The sequence below is a fragment of the Petromyzon marinus genome, chromosome 66 (assembly GCF_048934315.1).
Source record: "Petromyzon marinus isolate PM22_M1 ecotype Great Lakes invasive population chromosome 66, UKy_Petmar_22M1.pri1.0, whole genome shotgun sequence".
In the NCBI taxonomy this organism is placed as follows: domain Eukaryota; kingdom Metazoa; phylum Chordata; class Hyperoartia; order Petromyzontiformes; family Petromyzontidae; genus Petromyzon; species Petromyzon marinus.
Genome location: NC_133732.1, coordinates 4,854,222 through 4,874,042, shown reverse-complemented (window position 1 = coordinate 4,874,042; position 19,821 = coordinate 4,854,222). Strand labels below are relative to the sequence as shown.

At 56.4% G+C, this 19,821-nt stretch overlaps 1 protein-coding gene across 3 annotated transcripts in view; it reads left to right on the top strand.

Annotated features, from left to right (window-relative positions):
- LOC116937184 (zona pellucida sperm-binding protein 3-like) overlaps positions 1–14,010 on the top strand; it is a 29,659-nt gene extending 15,649 nt beyond the window's left edge. Inside the window, exons 5-10 of one of the 3 annotated variants that reach the window (XM_076054570.1) lie at positions 1,096–1,249; positions 7,332–7,452; positions 8,034–8,125; positions 8,820–8,941; positions 9,505–9,712; positions 13,229–14,010. In XM_076054570.1, coding sequence (XP_075910685.1) covers positions 1,096–1,249; positions 7,332–7,452; positions 8,034–8,125; positions 8,820–8,941; positions 9,505–9,712; positions 13,229–13,628 — 1,097 coding nt within the window. In that variant the 3' untranslated portion in view covers positions 13,629–14,010. Of the gene's footprint in view, positions 1–1,095; positions 1,274–7,331; positions 7,453–8,033; positions 8,126–8,819; positions 8,942–9,504; positions 9,713–13,228 lie in introns of all 3 variants that reach the window. The other 2 variants (XM_076054569.1, XM_076054571.1) reach the window with 2 other exon arrangements.
- Positions 14,011–19,821: the final 5,811 nt, after the last annotated feature.

Here is a 19,821-nt window from a genome sequence, read left to right as displayed (position 1 = left end):
TGTAGTAGTAGCTGTAGTAGTTGTAATAATATCTGTAGTTTGTAGATGTTGTAGTAGTAGTTGTAATAATATCTGTAGTTTGTAGATGTAGTTGTAATAATATCTGTAGTTTGTAGATGTTGTAGTAGTAGCGGTAGTAGTTGTAGTTTGTATATGTTGTAGTAGTAGTTGTAATAATATCTGTAGTTTGTAGATGTTGTAGTTTGTTGTAGTAGTAGCTGTAGTTTGTAAATGTAGTTGTAATAATATCTGTAGTTTGTAGATGTAGTAGTAGCTGTAGTAGTTGTAATAATATTTGTAGTTTGTAGATGTAGTAGTAGCTGTAGTAGTTGTAATAATATCTGTAGTTTGTAGATGTAGTAGTAGCTGTAGTAGTTGTAATAATATTTGTAGTTTGTAGATGTAGTAGTAGCTGTAGTAGTTGTAATAATATCTGTAGTGTGTAGATGTAGTAGTAGCTGTAGTTGTAATAATATCTGTAGTTTGTAGATGTTGTAGTAGTTGTAATAATAGCTGTAGTTTGTAGATGTTGTAGTAGTAGCTGTAGTAGTTGTAATAATATCTGTAGTTTGTAGATGTTGTAGTAGTAGTTGTAATAATATCTGTAGTTTGTAGATGTAGTTGTAATAATATCTGTAGTTTGTAGATGTTGTAGTAGTAGCGGTAGTAGTTGTAGTTTGTATATGTTGTAGTAGTAGTTGTAATAATATCTGTAGTTTGTAGATGTTGTAGTTTGTTGTAGTAGTAGCTGTAGTTTGTAAATGTAGTTGTAATAATATCTGTAGTTTGTAGATGTAGTAGTAGCTGTAGTAGTTGTAATAATATCTGTAGTTTGTAGATGTTGTTGTAATAATATCTGTAGTTTGTAGCTGTAGTTGTAATAATATCTGTAGTTTGTAAATGTAGTTGTTGTAGTAATATTTGTAGTTTGTAGTCGTTGTGGGTCTGTGGCCCAGGGCGTGTCCAGGCTGGGCACCAGCGGTCAAGGGCTTCGGAGGGACCGGCGGCCCACGTGGCGAACCCCCACGTGACCTCCCACACCACCCACGTGACGAACGCCCCCCCCCCTCCCCCCCACCCACGTGCCCCCCACAGAGGAGTGGCAGCAGCCACGAAGCTCCGCCACCTTCCTGCTGGGCGGAGCGGTGAACTTGGAGGCGCGCGTCCAGTCCGTCGGCGGAGGGCACCTCGCCCTGCGCCTCTTCATCGACTCGTGCATCGCCACGCCTGGGGGAGGCGGTGACCTGGAGTATGCACTGGTGGAACAGCACGGGTGTGTGTCTTGTGTTGTGTGTGTGTGTCTTGTGGGGGTGTGTCTTGTGGGGGTGTGTGTGGTGTGTGTGTGTCTTGTGGGGGTGTGTGTCTTGTGGTGTGTGGTGTGTGTGTCTTGTGGTGTGTGTGGTGTGTGTGTCTTGTGGTGTGTGTGGTGTGTGTGTCTTGTGGTGTGTGTGTGGTGTGTGTTGTGTGTGTCTTGTGGGGGTGTGTGTGTCTTGTGTTGTGTGTGTGTCTTGTGTTGTGTGTGTGTCTTGTGGGGGTGTGTGTCTTGTGGGGGTGTGTGTCTTGTGGTGTGTGTGTGTCTTGTGGGGGTGTGTGTCTTGTGTTGTGTGTGTGTCTTGTGGGGGTGTGTGTCTTGTGGGGGTGTGTGTGTCTTGTGTTGTGTGTGTGTCTTGTGGGGGTGTGTGTCTTGTGTTGTGTGTGTGTCTTGTGGGGGTGTGTGTCTTGTGGGGGTGTGTGTCTTGTGGGGGTGTGTGTCTTGTGGGGGTGTGTGTCTTGTGGTGTGTGTGTGTCTTGTGTGTGGTGTGTGTGTGTCTTGTGGTGTGTGTGTGTCTTGTGGGGTGTGTGTGTGTGTGTGGTGTGTGTGGTGTGTGTGGTGTGTGTGGTGTGTGTGGTGTGTGTGTGTGTGTGTGTGTGTGTGTGTCTTGTGTGTGGTGTGTGTGTGTCTTGTGGTGTGTGTGTGTCTTGTGTGTCTTGTCTCATCGTGTGGGGGTGTGTCTCGTCTTGTGTGTGTGGGGGTGGTGTGTCTCGTCTTGTGTGTGGGGGGTGGTGTGTCTCGTCTTGTGTGTGGGGGGTGGTGTGTCTCGTCTTGTGTGTGTGGGGGGTGGTGTGTCTCGTCTTGTGTGTGTGGGGGGGGTGGTGTGTCTCGTCTTGTGTGTGGGGGGGGTGGTGTGTCTCGTCTTGTGTGTGTGGGGGGGGTGGTGTGTCTCGTCTTGTGTGTGGGGGTGGTGTGTCTCGTCTTGTGTGTGGGGGGGTGGTGTGTCTCGTCTTGTGTGTGGGGGTGGTGTGTCTCGTCTTGTGTGTGGGGGGGTGGTGTGTCTCGTCTTGTGTGTGGGGGGGTGGTGTGTCTCGTCTTGTGTGTGGGGGTGGTGTGTCTCGTCTTGTGTGTGGGGGGTGGTGTGTCTCGTCTTGTGTGTGGGGGGTGGTGTGTCTCGTCTTGTGTGTGGGGGGTGGTGTGTCTCGTCTTGTGTGTGGGGGGGTGGTGTGTCTCGTCGTGTGTGTGGGGGGTGGTGTGTCTCGTCTTGTGTGTGGGGGTGGTGTGTCTCGTCTTGTGTGTGGGGGGGTGGTGTGTCTCGTCTTGTGTGTTGTGGGGGTGGTGTGTCTCGTCTTGTGTGTGGGGGGTGGTGTGTCTCGTCTTGTGTGTGGGGGGTGGTGTGTCTCGTCTTGTGTGGGGGGGTGGTGTGTCTCGTCTTGTGTGTGGGGGGGGTGGTGTGTCTTGTCTTGTGTGGGGGGGGTGGTGTGTCTCGTCTTGTGTGGGGGGGTGGTGTGTCTCGTCTTGTGTGTGGGGGGGGTGGTGTGTCTTGTCTTGTGTGGGGGGGTGGTGTGTCTCGTCTTGTGTGTGGGGGGTGGTGTGTCTCGTCTTGTGTGGGGGGGTGGTGTGTCTCGTCTTGTGTGTGGGGGGTGGTGTGTCTCGTCTTGTGTGTGGGGGGTGGTGTGTCTCGTCTTGTGTGTGGGGGGTGGTGTGTCTCGTCTTGTGTGGGGGGGTGGTGTGTCTCGTCTTGTGTGTGGGGGGTGGTGTGTCTCGTCTTGTGTGTGGGGGGTGGTGTGTCTCGTCTTGTGTGGGGGGGGTGGTGTGTCTCGTCTTGTGTGTGGGGGTGGTGTGTCTCGTCTTGTGTGTGGGGGGTGGTGTGTCTCGTCTTGTGTGTGGGGGGGTGGTGTGTCTCGTCTTGTGTGGGGGGGTGGTGTGTCTCGTCTTGTGTGTGGGGGGTGGTGTGTCTCGTGTGTGTGGGGGGTGGTGTGTCTCGTCTTGTGTGTGGGGGGTGGTGTGTCTCGTCTTGTGTGTGGGGGGTGGTGTGTCTCGTCTTGTGTGTGGGGGGTGGTGTGTCTCGTCTTGTGTGTGGGGGGTGGTGTGTCTCGTCTTGTGTGTGGGGGGTGGTGTGTCTCGTCTTGTGTGGGGGGGTGGTGTGTCTCGTCTTGTGTGTGGGGGTGGTGTGTCTCGTCTTGTGTGTGGGGGGTGGTGTGTCTCGTCTTGTGTGTGGGGGGTGGTGTGTCTCGTCTTGTGTGTGGGGGGTGGTGTGTCTCGTCTTGTGTGTGGGGGGTGGTGTGTCTCGTCTTGTGTGTGGGGGGTGGTGTGTCTCGTCTTGTGTGTGTGTGGGGGGTGGTGTGTCTCGTCTTGTGTGTGGGGGGTGGTGTGTCTCGTCTTGTGTGTGGGGGGTGGTGTGTCTCGTCTTGTGTGTGGGGGGTGGTGTGTCTCGTCTTGTGTGTGGGGGGTGGTGTGTCTCGTCTTGTGTGTGGGGGGGTGGTGTGTCTCGTCTTGTGTGTGGGGGTGGTGGTGTGTCTCGTCTTGTGTGTGGGGGGTGGTGTGTCTCGTCTTGTGTGTGGGGGGGTGGTGTGTCTCGTCTTGTGTGTGGGGGGTGGTGTGTCTCGTCTTGTGTGTGGGGGGTGGTGTGTCTCGTCTTGTGTGTGGGGGGGTGGTGTGTCTCGTCTTGTGTGTGGGGGGGTGGTGTGTCTCGTCTTGTGTGTGGGGGGTGGTGGTGTGTCTCGTCTTGTGTGTGGGGGGGTGGTGTGTCTCGTCTTGTGTGTGGGGGGTGGTGTGTCTCGTCTTGTGTGTGGGGGGTGGTGTGTCTCGTCTTGTGTGTGGGGGGGTGGTGTGTCTCGTCTTGTGTGTGGGGGGTGGTGTGTCTCGTCTTGTGTGTGGGGGGGGTGGTGTGTCTCGTCTTGTGTGTGGGGGGTGGTGTGTCTCGTCTTGTGTGTGGGGGGTGGTGTGTCTCGTCTTGTGTGTGGGGGGTGGTGTGTCTCGTCTTGTGTGTGGGGGTGGTGTGTCTCGTCTTGTGTGTGGGGGGTGGTGTGTCTCGTCTTGTGTGTGGGGGGTGGTGTGTCTCGTCTTGTGTGTGGGGGGTGGTGTGTCTCGTCTTGTGTGTGGGGGGTGGTGTGTCTCGTCTTGTGTGTGGGGGGTGGTGTGTCTCGTCTTGTGTGTGGGGGGTGGTGTGTCTCGTCTTGTGTGTGGGGGGTGGTGTGTCTCGTCTTGTGGGGGGTGGTGTGTCTCGTCTTGTGTGTGGGGGGTGGTGTGTCTCGTCTTGTGTGTGGGGGGGTGGTGTGTCTCGTCTTGTGTGTGGGGGGTGGTGTGTCTCGTCTTGTGTGTGGGGGGTGGTGTGTCTCGTCTTGTGTGTGGGGGGTGGTGTGTCTCGTCTTGTGTGGGGGGGTGGTGTGTCTCGTCTTGTGTGGGGGGTGGTGTGTCTCGTCTTGTGTGGGGGGGTGGTGTGTCTCGTCTTGTGTGTGGGGGGGGTGGTGTGTCTCGTCTTGTGTGTGGGGGGGTGGTGTGTCTCGTCTTGTGTGTGGGGGGGTGGTGTGTCTCGTCTTGTGTGTGGGGGGTGGTGTGTCTCGTCTTGTGTGTGGGGGGGTGGTGTGTCTCGTCTTGTGTGTGGGGGGTGGTGTGTCTCGTCTTGTGTGTGGGGGGTGGTGTGTCTCGTCTTGTGTGTGGGGGGTGGTGTGTCTCGTCTTGTGTGTGGGGGGTGGTGTGTCTCGTCTTGTGTGTGGGGGGTGGTGTGTCTCGTCTTGTGTGTGGGGGGTGGTGTGTCTCGTCTTGTGTGTGGGGGGTGGTGTGTCTCGTCTTGTGTGTGGGGGGGTGGTGTGTCTCGTCTTGTGTGTGGGGGGTGGTGTGTCTCGTCTTGTGTGTGGGGGGTGGTGTGTCTCGTCTTGTGTGTGGGGGTGGTGTGTCTCGTCTTGTGTGTGGGGGTGGTGTGTCTCGTGTGTGTGTGGGGGGTGGTGTGTCTCGTCTTGTGTGTGGGGGGGTGGTGTGTCTCGTCTTGTGTGTGGGGGGTGGTGTGTCTCGTCTTGTGTGTGGGGGTGGTGTGTCTCGTCTTGTGTGTGGGGGTGGTGTGTCTCGTCTGTGTGTGGGGGGGTGGTGTGTCTCGTCTTGTGTGTGGGGGGGTGGTGTGTCTCGTCTTGTGTGTGGGGGGTGGTGTGTCTCGTCTTGTGTGTGGGGGGTGGTGTGTCTCGTCTTGTGTGTGGGGGGGTGGTGTGTCTCGTCTTGTGTGTGGGGGGGTGGTGTGTCTCGTCTTGTGTGTGGGGGGGTGGTGTGTCTCGTCTTGTGTGGGGGGGTGGTGTGTCTCGTCTTGTGTGTGGGGGTGGTGTGTCTCGTCTTGTGTGGGGGGGGGTGGTGTGTCTCGTCTTGTGTGTGGGGGGGTGGTGTGTCTCGTCTTGTGTGTGGGGGGTGGTGTGTCTCGTCTTGTGTGTGTGGGGGTGGTGTGTCTCGTCTTGTGTGGGGGGGTGGTGTGTCTCGTCTTGTGTGTGGGGGGTGGTGTGTCTCGTCTTGTGTGTGGGGGGGTGGTGTGTCTCGTCTTGTGTGTGGGGGGTGGTGTGTCTCGTCTTGTGTGTGGGGGGGTGGTGTGTCTCGTCTTGTGTGGGGGGGTGGTGTGTCTCGTCTTGTGTGGGGGGTGGTGTGTCTCGTCTTGTGTGTGTGGGGGGTGGTGTGTCTCGTCTTGTGTGTGTGGGGGGTGGTGTGTCTCGTCTTGTGTGTGGGGGGGTGGTGTGTCTTGTGTGTGGGGGGTGGTGTGTCTCGTCTTGTGGGGGGTGGTGTGTCTCGTCTTGTGTGTGGGGGGTGGTGTGTCTCGTCTTGTGTGTGGGGGGGTGGTGTGTCTCGTCTTGTGTGGGGGGTGGTGTGTCTCGTCTTGTGTGGGGGGGTGGTGTGTCTCGTCTTGTGTGTGGGGGGTGGTGTGTCTCGTCTTGTGTGTGGGGGGTGGTGTGTCTCGTCTTGTGTGTGGGGGGTGGTGTGTCTCGTCTTGTGTGTGGGGGGGTGGTGTGTCTCGTCTTGTGTGTGTGGGGGTGGTGTGTCTCGTCTTGTGTGTGTGGGGTGGTGTGTCTCGTCTTGTGTGTGGGGGGTGGTGTGTCTCGTCTTGTGTGTGGGGGGTGGTGTGTCTCGTCTTGTGTGTGGGGGGGTGGTGTGTCTCGTCTTGTGTGTGGGGGGTGGTGTGTCTCGTCTTGTGTGTGGGGGGTGGTGTGTCTCGTCTTGTGTGGGGGGGTGGTGTGTCTCGTCTTGTGTGGGGGGGGGTGGTGTGTCTCGTCTTGTGTGTGGGGGGGTGGTGTGTCTCGTCTTGTGTGTGGGGGGTGGTGTGTCTCGTCTTGTGTGTGGGGGGTGGTGTGTCTCGTCTTGTGTGTGGGGGGGTGGTGTGTCTCGTCTTGTGTGGGGTGGGGGGTGGTGTGTCTCGTCTTGTGTGTGGGGGGTGGTGGTGTGTCTCGTCTTGTGTGGGGGGGTGGTGTGTCTCGTCTTGTGTGGGGGGTGGTGTGTCTCGTCTTGTGTGTGGGGGGGGTGTGTCTCGTCTTGTGTGGGGGGGGTGGTGTGTCTCGTCTTGTGGGGGGGTGGTGTGTCTCGTCTTGTGTGTTGGGGGTGGTGTGTCTCGTCTTGTGTGGGGGTGGTGTGTCTCGTCTTGTGTGTGGGGGTGGTGTGTCTCGTCTTGTGTGGGGGTGGTGTGTCTCGTCTTGTGGGGGGGTGGTGGTGTGTCTCGTCTCATCTTGTGTGGGGGTGGTGTGTCTCGTCTCGTCTTGTGTGTGGTGTGTCTCGTCTCGTCTCGTGTGGGGGTGGTATCGGCGCCGCGCCACAAACCCTGCGGCCCGAGGTTCGATTCCCGCCCGCGGCCAACACTGCCGGTGCCAAAATGTCTTTTTGGATCGTCCCTGGGCCCTCCCCTGGGTCCACTCGGCCTCAACCAGCGAGCAGCCTGCGGGGTGCGTTAAACGTCGCCACCGGGGAGACAAAAGGCGGCCGGGCGCTGGGCCGGCCACCATCCCCACAAGTGCCGCTAGAGCGCTCGCTCTAGCGGCACTTGTCCCCCGGAGTCCACCAAGGGGCTACACGCGCGGGGGGGGATCTTTGTCTTTTTTGTCTTGTTGCATCGCAGCTGTCTCGTGGACGGCAAGGGCAGCGGCGCCGTCTTTGTCCGAACGGCGGACTCCTCCGCCCTGCGCCTCTCATTCCCAGCCTTCGCCTTCACCAGCGCCTCCGGCTCCTCCACCAACGAGGTGGACGCACGGGTGGACGCACGGGTGGACGCACGGGTGGACGCACGGGTGGACGGGGTGGACGGGGTGGACGGGGTGGACGGGTGGACGGGTGGACGGGTGGACGGGTGGACGGGTGGACGGGGTGGACGGGGTGGACGGGTGGACGCACTTGATGGGTTGATGCATGGGCAGGTTGACGACTTGACGCAGCTTCAAGGAGTATCCATGCCCACGCGAGTATACCTGCGGAGAGACACAAAGGCGGCCGGGCGTGGTGCTGGCCACCCACCCCATCGTGTGCCACCGTGCCGCACTTCGTAGGCGGCACCGCCACCACCGCCGCTGCTGCTAACAGCACTTGCCCCTACAGCCTGCTCGAGGCTACACTCGGGGGGGGTGGGATCTTTGTCTTTGTTCTGTTGACCACCCACCCCAAATCGGTGACCGGTCTCCGGCAGAATTTTCCCCAACGGCGTGTTGAGGCTTCGCGGGAAGGACGCGTTGGGGATTTTACACACGACACCCTCTCGTGAGTCGTGTCTAACACACGGCGACTGCCGTTGGTTTCGCTGTAAACTCGCGGCCTTCTTTGTTCTCAGATCTACCTGCACTGCGACCTCCACGTGGCTGACAGCCAGGACGACTACAGCCCCACACAGAAGACCTGCTCCTTTGACCAAGTCCGCTCTGAGTAAGGGCCCCCACCTCCACCCTCCTCCAACCACCTCCACCCACCTCCACCCACCTCGCCTCCTCCTCCTCCTCCGCCTCCTCCGCCTCCTCCGCCTCCTCCTCCTCCTCCTCCACCCTCCTCCACCCTCCTCCACCCGCCTCCTCCTCCTCCTCCGCCTCCTCCTCCTCCTCCACCCGCCTCTCCACCTCCTCCTCCTCCTCCACCCGCCTCCACCCTCCTCCTCCTCCTCCTCCTCCTCCTCCTCCACCCACCTCTCCTCCTCCTCCTCCTCCTCCTCCGCCTCCTCCTCCACCCACCTCTCCTCCTCCTCCTCCTCCTCCTCCTCCACCCACCTCTCCTCCTCCTCCTCCTCCTCCTCCACCCACCTCTCCTCCTCCTCCTCCTCCTCCTCCACCCACCTCTCCTCCTCCTCCTCCTCCTCCTCCTCCACCCACCTCTCCTCCTCCTCCTCCTCCTCCTCCACCCACCTCTCCTCCTCCTCCTCCTCCTCCTCCTCCTCCTCCTCCACCCACCTCTCCTCCTCCTCCTCCTCCTCCTCCTCCTCCTCCTCCACCCGCCTCCTCCACCCGCCTCCTCCGCCTCCTCCTCCACCCACCTCGCCTCCTCCTCCTCCTCCTCCTCCTCCTCCTCCACCCACCTCGCCTCCTCCTCCTCCTCCTCCTCCTCCCGCCTCCCGCCCCCCCGTGTGTAGGTGGAGGATGGAGGACGAGGTGTCGCTGTGTGAGCTGTGTGCGTGCTGTGATGGCGACTGCTCCAGCGAGGCCACGAAGCAGCGGCGGCGGCGGCGGGGCCACGCGGGGCAGCCAGCAGCAGGTGGGGGGGGGGGGGGGGTGGTGGTTGGGGTTGGTGGTGGTGGTTGGGGTGGTGGTTGGGGTGGTGGTTGGGGTGGTGGTTGGGGTGGTGGTTGGGGTGGTGGTTGGGGTGGTGGTGGTGGGGGTTGGGGTGGTGGTGGTGGTGGGGGTTGAGGTGGTGGTTGGGGTTGGGGTTGAGGTGGTGGTGGGGGTTGAGGTGGTGGTTGGGGTTGGGGTTGAGGTGGTGGGGGTTGGGGTGGTGGGGGTTGGGGTTGAGGTGGTGGGGGTTGGGGGTTGAGGTGGTGGGGGTGGGGGTTGAGGTGGTGGGGGTTGGGGTTGGGGTGGTGGGGGTTGGGGTTGGGGTTGAGGTGGTGGGGGTGGGGGTTGAGGTGGTGGGGGTTGGGGTTGGGGTGGTGGGGGTTGGGGTTGGGGTTGAGGTGGTTGGGGTTGTTGGGGTGGTGGCGATTGAGGTGGTGGAGGTGAGTCAGCTGTTTGGAGGAGGCTGAGCAGATCGGAGGTTCAGATCAAATCAACAGCCCTGCTAGAGGCTACCTGGGGGCCCCTTTGTCTTTGTCTCCTTCGCAGGCACTGCTGCACTTGCCCCCTGCTGCTGTGTGGAGGCTACCTGGGGGCCCCTTTGTCTTTGTGTGTGCGCGCGTGCTAGGGGTCTCCGCGCTGGGGAGACGTCAGCGGCTCGCCGTGGGCCCCGTGAGGGTACGGAGCGGCGTGCTGGGACACGTGGCCTGGACCTGGCTGCGCGGCCCCTCGCACAGAGCCGCCTCCAAACACACAGGTACACACACACACACACAGGTACACACACACACACAGGTACACACACACACAGGTGCACACGCACACACACAGGTACACACACACACACACACAGGTACACACACACACACACAGGTACACACACACACACAGGTACACACACACACACACAGGTACACACACACACACACAGGTACACACACACACAGGTACACACACACACACAGGTACACACACACACACACAGGTACACACACACACAGGTACACACACACACACACAGGTACACACAGACACACACAGGTACACACAGACACACACAGGTACACACACACACACACAGGTACACACACACACAGGTACACACACACAGGTACACACACAGGTACACACACAGGTACACACACACACAGGTACACACACACACACAGGTACACACACACACAGGTACACACACAGGTACACACACACACAGGTACACACACAGGTACACACACAGGTACACACACAGGTACACACACACACACAGGTACACACACACACAGGTACACACACACACAGGTACACACACAGGTACACACACAGGTACACACACACACACAGGTACACACACACACACACACAGGTACACACACACACACACAGGTACACGCACACACACACACACAGGTACACGCACACACACACACACACAGGTACACGCACACACACACACACACACACAGGTACACGCACACACACACACACACACAGGTACACGCACACACACACAGGTACACGCACACACACACAGGTACACGCACACACACACACACAGGTACACGCACACACACACACAGGTACACACACACACACACAGGTACACACACACACACACAGGTACACACACACACACACAGGTACACACACACACACAGGTACACACACACACACAGGTACACACACACACACACAGGTACACGCACGCACAGGTACACGCGCACACACACAGGTACACGCGCACACACACAGGTACACGCACACACACACATACAGGTACACACACACACAGGTACACACACACACACAGGTACACACACAGACACAGGTACACACACACACACACACAGGTACGCACACACACACACAGGTACACACACACACACACACAGGTACGCACACACACACACAGGTACACACACACACAGGTACACACACACACAGGTACACGCACGCGCACACACACACACGCAGGTACACGCACGCACAGGTACACGCGCACACACACAGGTACACACACACACACAGGTACACACACACACACAGGTACACGCACACACACACAGGTACACGCACACACACACACACACAGGTACACACACACACACAGGTACACACACACACACAGGTACACACACACACACACAGGTACACGCACACACACACACACACAGGTACACGCGCACACACACACACACAGGTACACGCGCACACACACACAGGTACACGCACACACACACACAGGTACACGCACACACACACACAGGTACACGCACACACACACAGGTACACACACACACACACAGGTACACGCACACACACACAGGTACACACACACACACACACAGGTACACGCACACACACACACAGGTACACGCACACACACACAGGTACACGCACACACACACACACACAGGTACACGCACACACACACACACAGGTACACGCACACACACACACAGGTACACGCACACACACACAGGTACACGCACACACACACAGGTACACGCACACACACACACAGGTACACGCACACACACACACAGGTACACACACACACACACACAGGTACACACACGCAGGTACACGCACACACACACACACACACAGGTACACGCACACACACACACACAGGTACACGCACACACACACACACAGGTACACGCACACACACACACACAGGTACACGCACACACACACACACAGGTACACACACACACACACACAGGTACACACACACAGCTACCCGCACACACACACACACAGGTACACACACACAGGTACACGCACGCACACACACACAGGTACACGCACACACACACAGGTACACGCACGCACACACACACAGGTACACGCACACACACACACACAGGTACACGCACACACACACACACAGGTACACGCACACACACACACACACAGGTACACGCACACACACACACACACAGGTACACGCGCACGTACACACACACACAGGTACACGCGCACGTACACACACACACAGGTACACGCGCACGTACACACACACACAGGTACACGCGCACGTACACACACACACAGGTACACACACGTACACACACACACACACAGGTACGCACACACACACACACAGGTACACGCACACACACACACACAGGTGCACGCACACACACACACACAGGTGCACGCACACACACACACACAGGTGCACGCACACACACACACACAGGTGCACGCACACACACACACACAGGTGCACGCACACACACACACACACAGGTACGCACACACACACAGGTACACGCACGCACACACACAGGTACACGCACACACACACAGGTACACACACACACACAGGTACCCGCACACACACACACACAGGTACACACACACACAGGTACACACACACACACACAGGTACACGCACGCACAGGTACACACACGCAGGTACACACGCAGGTACGCACACAGACACAGGTACGCACAGACACATGCACAGGTACACACTCACACAGACACAGGTGCACGCACAGGTACAAGTACACGCACAGGCAGGTGCACACGCACGTGTACACAGACACAGGTACGCGCACGCACAGACACACGCAGGTACACGCACGCACAGACACACGCAGGTACACACAGACACAGACACACGCAGGTACACACAGACACAGACACACGCAGGTACACACAGACACAGACACACGCAGGTACACACACGCAGGTACACACAGACACAGGTACACACAGACACAGGTACACACAGACACAGGTGCACACAGACACAGGTGCACACTGACACAGGTGCACACAGACACAGGTGCACACAGACACAGGTGCACACTGACACAGGTACACACAGACACAGGTGCACACAGACACAGGTGCACACAGACACAGGTGCACACTGACACAGGTGCACAGACATGCAGGCACACACGCAGCTACGCAGGCACGCATGCACACATGCAGGTACACACACGCTCGTCTGGGTGGGGGTGGTGGGTGGTGGTGGGTGGGTGGTGGTGGGTGGTGGTGGTGGGTGGTGGTGGGTGGGTGGTGGTGGTGGGTGGTGGTGGTGGGTGGTGGTGGGTGGTGGTGCTCAACGAGGTCAACCTCGATCGTCCAACGTGACCCCCACCTTCTGGGCCACGCCCGCCCATTTCAATCCAATCAGAGGCGCCGTAGCCACTCTCAAACCCCGCCCACCACTCCGCCCCCCCCCCCACCCACCCAATACCCTTCACAAAATGGCACCCGCGAAACGTTCCCCGCGTGGTTTCTGTCTCCGCAGGCTCCTCCTCGTCCTCCTCCTCGTCCTCCTCCTCCTCCTCGTCGCCCTCCACCAAGGCGGCCACCACGCTGCTGTGCTGCCTGTCGGCCATCGTCGTCGCCGTATCGGCGGCCTCCTACGCCCTGTCGAGGGGGCTGTGCGGCCGCCGCTCCGCCTCCGAGGGGCGAGCGGTGCCCCTGGCCGAGCGGTGGCGCCGCCTGCCCGTGTCGGCGCTGCCCTGCGCCGACCCAAGCGCCGCTGGCGGTGGTGCAGCCGGTGGTCGCGTCGCCGGTGGCGCAGCGGCGGTGTAGCAGGTTTTGGCGGCCCAGCTCCCACGCTAAGAGGCGCCGGCCGCACGAGTTTCAATTCCAGGCCTTGGATGCTGGGGTCGCCTCGCAGCCGAGGTCGATTCGGTGTGTAGCGGACGATCGCCAACTCGGGCGAGAGACGAGTCTCGGCTGGTTGGGGGGGGTTGGAGGGTTCCGGACACCGCCGACCCCCCCCCCCCAACCCTCTCCTCATTGTGGTCGGTGTTGCCGGCCTTCGTAGGCTACCGCTCGCGAGGAGCGGCACTTGGCCCGTTACAGGGGATATGTGCGGGGCTAAGGTGGAAGGGGATATTTGTGGGGGGGTTTTTTTGTGGTGCAGATGGTGGTTGTTGTTGTTGTTGGTGTTGGTAGTGGTGGTGGTTTAACGCGTGGTGGAAATAACAGTGCCAGACCAGTGTGTTTTTTGTTCTTATCGCGATGTTCTGGCGAATTGATGTTTCTGAAATTAAAGTGAAATGCATCCCCCCACCCAAACCCACACTCCTCCAATGCTGTGTCCTGGGCTGTGGGGGGATCTCGGTGTTGGTGGTGTCTCTCAGTCCTGGCTAGATGTGGTGGTGGTGGTGGATGTTACAAATTGATTTTTAGTTTTTTTTCGTAAGGCTTTTTCTGCCTTGGTTGGAAAGTTGGCATCGTCATCTGGGACTTCGTTGAGACCCAATGGACCAGTTTTGAGGCCGAGTCGACCTAGGAGAGAGGCCCAGGACCAGTTGATCCTCGTCCCCCCGGTGTTGGGCGAGCGGGAATCGACCTGGGGTCGCTCTCGATTATCCCTGCTAATGATGGGAAGGATGGTGGCAGATAATTCAACCGCAGATAATCCACAACTAATGGAGGTATAAAATATGTCTTAAGCTAAGTCAAATTTAGTTTTCTAACGACGAAAACAAACGTTTACTGGCTCCCACCCAGCAGAAGACTGCCCACTAAGTGGATAACGGCAAAGCCACAGCCAATCAACGTCGATCTGACAGCAGAGCCACAGCCAATCAGCGTCGATCAAACTCTGCCCCACTAAGTGGATCACAGCAGAGCCACAGCCAATCAGCGTCGATCAAACTCTGCCCCACCAAGTGGATGACATCAAAGCCACAACCAATCAGCGTCGATAAAACTCTGCCCCACGAAGTGGATGACAGCAGAGCCACAGCCAATCGGCGTCAATCAAACTCTGCCCCACTAAGTGGACAGGAGGGCCACAGCCAATCGGCATCAATCAAACTGCCCCACTAAGTGGATGACATCGGAGCCACAGCCAATCAGCATCAATCAAACACTGCCCCGCTAAGTGGATGACATCAGAGCCACAGCCAATCAGCGTCGATCAAACGCTGCCCTACTAAGTTGACAGCAGGGCCACAGCCAATCAACGTCGATCAAACTCAGCCCCACCAAGTGCATGACATCAGAGCAACAACCAATCGGTGTCGATCAAACTCTGCCTCAGTGGATGACAGCAGAGCCACAGCCAATCAGCGTCCATAAATGACGTCACGCGATTTTGGACGACTTTTGACCCCCCCCCCCTTCGTCACGCGGCGTCACAAAAAGTCAGACCCCCCCCCCCCACTCAAATGACGTCACAAAGCTCTGCCCCCCACCCCCAAAGAAAATAAAACATGCTTCAAATGGCTTTAAACTATTGTTGTCATTGTAGTGTGTATTTAACGCGGCGCTTACACTCTGATGTTGTAGGAGAAAACTTTTATTAACAAAGTCTATTTAATTAAGTAGAAAGCGTTGTCTAAATTTATAAAGTTGCGCGTTTTGATGTGACGTCACATTTCTCCCCCCCAAACTCCCCCCTAAGTGCGTGACGTCATTTATGGACGGGCCCCAAAACCCAGAGAGGACCCACAGACAAATCAACGGGACCACGTGGTGGATGGAGGTTGGAAATCGAACAAACGACCTCCTGCATACCAGGCGAGGTAGTTAATATCTGCTCACGAAGCAGTTTGCTGGGTAACTTTTAATTTGACGTTTACCTCGCTTAAACAACCAACACGAATCTGGCCGTGAAGCTCATTAAATCACGACGTTTCGGAGGCAACAACAAGCTTCCTTCATCAGGTGTAACTAGCACAGCAACGTTACTGTTGAGAGAGCTCTTTGTGACGAGAGATTCATTACGTAAAGGAGTTCCCGGCGACTCACTCGGAGGCTCGGGTAAGGTAAGGGCTTCCGCCAAGGTTTTTATTACAAATCTTTAACAATACACACAGGGGGGGGTGGGTGAACAACTTCCCCAGGGGTTAGGGGTCCCGGGGCTAGGTCCCGACACAGCCGGCTGCCCCGTGCTGTCTCCTCTGCCCCGGCCGTGGGATCAGCCAACACGGCCGAGCGAGGAGCACAGCCACCCCTAGCCCGGCACTGTGACCTATCCCCTATCCCTACCCTCTTGCCCCTGGCTGCCCGTTCCACCATTCTCAGACCCCGACTCTCCAGCTACGACCCCGCTTACGTCACGGGGTTCCATCCCTTTTTAATCCTTGAGGAGCCGTGACGTCACACTGCTGCCCCGAGCGCATGACGTCACGTCATCGCCTGTGGACAGCACAGGTGACGCCGCTTCCCCATTCAACTCCTCTACAATTATATAGATAGGGTAAGAGGTGGTGGGGAGCGGTGGGTGTAGTGGTTAGCGCCACGCTGCGCTACGAACCCGGCGACCCGGGTTGGATTCCCGCTCACGGCCAACGCCACACGCACAGTGACGATTATTTGAACCGGTACCCGGGCCTCCCCTAGGTCGACTCAGCCTCAAATGAGTACCCGGTGCGATGTGTAGTGAACATCGCCACTGTGGGAGAGACAAAGGCGGTCGGGCGTGGTGGTGGTGGTGGCCACCCACCCCCTCTGTGTGTGCCACAGCGCCGGTAACCTTCATAGGCAGCTGCTGCTACTCGCTTACTAACAGCACTTGCCCCTACACCCTGCTGGAGACTACCTGGGGGATCTTTGTATTTTCATAGACACTGCTACTCGCTACTAACAGCACTTGCCCCTACAGCCTGCTAGAGACTACCTGGGGGATCTTTGTATTTTCATAGACACTGCCACTCGCTACTAACAGCACTTGCCCCTACACCCTGCTGGAGACTACCTGGGGGATCTTTGTATTTTCATAGACACTGCTACTCGCTACTAACAGCACTTTCCCCTACAGCCTGCTAGAGACTACCTGGGGGATCTTTGTCTTTGTATTTTCATAGACACTGCCACTCGCTACTAACAGCACTTGCCCCTACAGCCTGCTAGAGACTACCTGGGGGATCTTTGTATTTTCATAGACACTGCTACTCGCTACTAACAGCACTTGCCCCTGCAGCCTACTAGAGGCTACCTGGGGGATCTTTGTCTTTGTATTTTCATAGACTGCTACTCGCTACTAACAGCACTTGCCCCTCCAGCCTCCTAGAGGCTACCTAGGGGATCTTTGTCTGTCTCGTTCATAGACACTGCTACTCGCTACTAACAGCACTTGCCCCTTCAGCCTGCTAGAGGCTACCTGGGGGATCTTTGTCTTTGTATTTTCAGACACTGTTACTCGCTACTAACAGCACTTGCCCCTACAGCCTGCTGGAGGCTACCTGGGGGATCTTTGTATTTTCATAGACATTGCCACTCGCTACTAACAGCACTTGCCCCTACAGCCTGCTATAGGCTACCTGGGGGGTCTTTGTCTTTGTATTTTCATAGACACTGCTACTCGCTACTAGCAGCACTTGCCCCTACAGCCTGCTAGAGACTACCTGGGGGATCGTTGTCTTTGTATTTTCATAGACACTGCTACTCGCTACTAACAGCACTTGCCCCTTCAGCCTGCTAGAGGCTACCTGGGGGATCTTTGTCTTTGTATTTTCAGACTGTTACTCGCTACTAACAACACTTGCCCCTACAGCCTGCTAGAGACTACCTGGGGGATCTTTGTCTTTGTATTTTCATAGACACTGCTACTCGCTACTAACAGCACTTGCCCCTACAGCCTGCTAGAGACTACCTGGGGGATCTTTGTCTTTGTATTTTCATAGACACTACTCGCTGCTAACAGCACTTGCCCCTACAGCCTGTTGCAAGGCTACCTGGGGGATCTTTGTCTTTGTATTTTCATAGACACTGCTACTCGCTACTAACAGCACTTGCCTCTACAGCCTGCTAGAGGCTACCTGGGGGATCTTTGTATTTTCATAGACACTGCTACTCGCTAAACAGCACTTGCCCCTACAGCCTGCTAGATACTACCTGGGGGATCTTTGTCTTTGTATTTTCATAGACACTGCTACTCGCTTACTAACAGCACTTGCCCCTGCAGCCTGCTAGAGGCTACCTGGGGGATCTTTGTCTTTGTATTTTCATAGACTGCTACTCGCTACTAACAGCACTTGCCCCTCCAGCCTCCTAGAGGCTACCTGGGGGATCTTTGTCTGTCTCGTTCATAGACACTGCTACTCGCTACTAACAGCACTTGCCCCTTCAGCCTGCTAGAGGCTACCTGGGGGATCTTTGTCTTTGTATTTTCAGACACTGTTACTCGCTACTAACAGCACTTGCCCCTACAGCCTGCTGGAGGCTACCTGGGGGATCTTTGTATTTTCATAGACATTGCCACTCGCTACTAACAGCACTTGCCCCTGCAGCCTGCTATAGGCTACCTGGGGGGTCTTTGTCTTTGTATTTTCATAGACACTGCTACTCGCTACTAACAGCACTTGCCCCTACAGCCTGCTGGAGGCCACCTAGGGGATCTTTGTCTTTGTATTTTCATAGACACTACTCGCTGCTAACAGCACTTGCCCCTACAGCCTGTTGCAAGGCTACCTGGGGGATCTTTGTCTTTGTATTTTCATAGACACTGCTACTCGCTACTAACAGCACTTGCCTCTACAGCCTGCTAGAGGCTACCTGGGGGATCTTTGTATTTTCATAGACACTGCTACTCGCTAAACAGCACTTGCCCCTACAGCCTGCTAGATACTACCTGGGGGATCTTTGTCTTTGTATTTTCATAGACACTGCTACTCGCTTACTAACAGCACTTGCCCCTACAGCCTGCTAGAAACTACCTGGGGGCTCTTTGTCTTTGTATTTTCATAGACACTGCTACTCACTACTAACAGCACTTGCCCCTACAGCCTGCTGGAGGCTACCTGGGGGATCTTTGTCTTTGGATTTTCATAGACACTGCTACTCGCTACTAACAGCACTTGCCCCTACAGCCTGCTAGAGGCTACCTGGGGGTTCTTTGTATTTTCATAGACACCGCTACTCGCTACTAACAGCACGTGCCCTTACAGCCTGCTAGAGGCTACCTGGGGGATCTTTGTATTTTCATAGACACCGCTACTCGCTACTAACAGCACTTGCCCCTACAGCCTGCTAGAGGCTATCTGGGGGATTTTTGTATTTTCATAGACACTGCCACTCGCTTACTAACAGCACTTGCCCCTACAGCCTGCTAGAGACTACCTGGGGGAACTTTGTCTTTATATTTTCATAGACACTGATACTCGCTACTAACAGCACTTGCCCCTACAGCCTGCTAGAGACTACCTGGGGGATCTTTGTCCGTCTCGTTCATAGACTCTGCTACTCGCTGCTAACAGCACTTGCCCCTTCAGCCTGCTAGAGGCTACCTGGGGGATCTTTGTCTTTGTATTTTCATAGACACTGATACTCGCTACTAACAACACTTGCACCTACAGCCTGCTAGAGACTATCTGGGGGATCTTTGTCTTTGTATTTTCATAGACACTGCTACTCGCTACTAACAGCACTTGCCCCTACAGCCTAATAGAGGCTACCTGGGGGATCTTTGTCTTTGTATTTTCATAGACTGCTACTCGCCACTAACAGCACTTGCCCCTACAGCCTGCTAGATGCTACCTGGGGGATCTTTGTCTTTGTATTTTCATAGATACTGCTACTAACAGCACTTGCCCCTACAGCCTGCTAGAGACTACCTGGGGGATCTTTGTCTTTGTATATTCATAGACACTGCTACTCGCTACTAACAGCACTTGCCCCTACAGCCTGCTAGAGGCTACCTGGGGGATCTTTGTCTGTGTCTCCTTCATAGACGCTGCTACTCGCTACTAACAGCACTTGCCCCTACAGCCTGCTGGAGACTACCTGGGGGGTCTTTGTCTTTGTATATTCATAGACACTGCTACTCGCTACTAACAGCACTTGCCCCTACAGCCTGCTAGAGGCTACCTGGGGGATCTTTGTCTGTGTCTCCTTCATAGACGCTGCTACTCGCTACTAACAGCACTTGCCCCTACA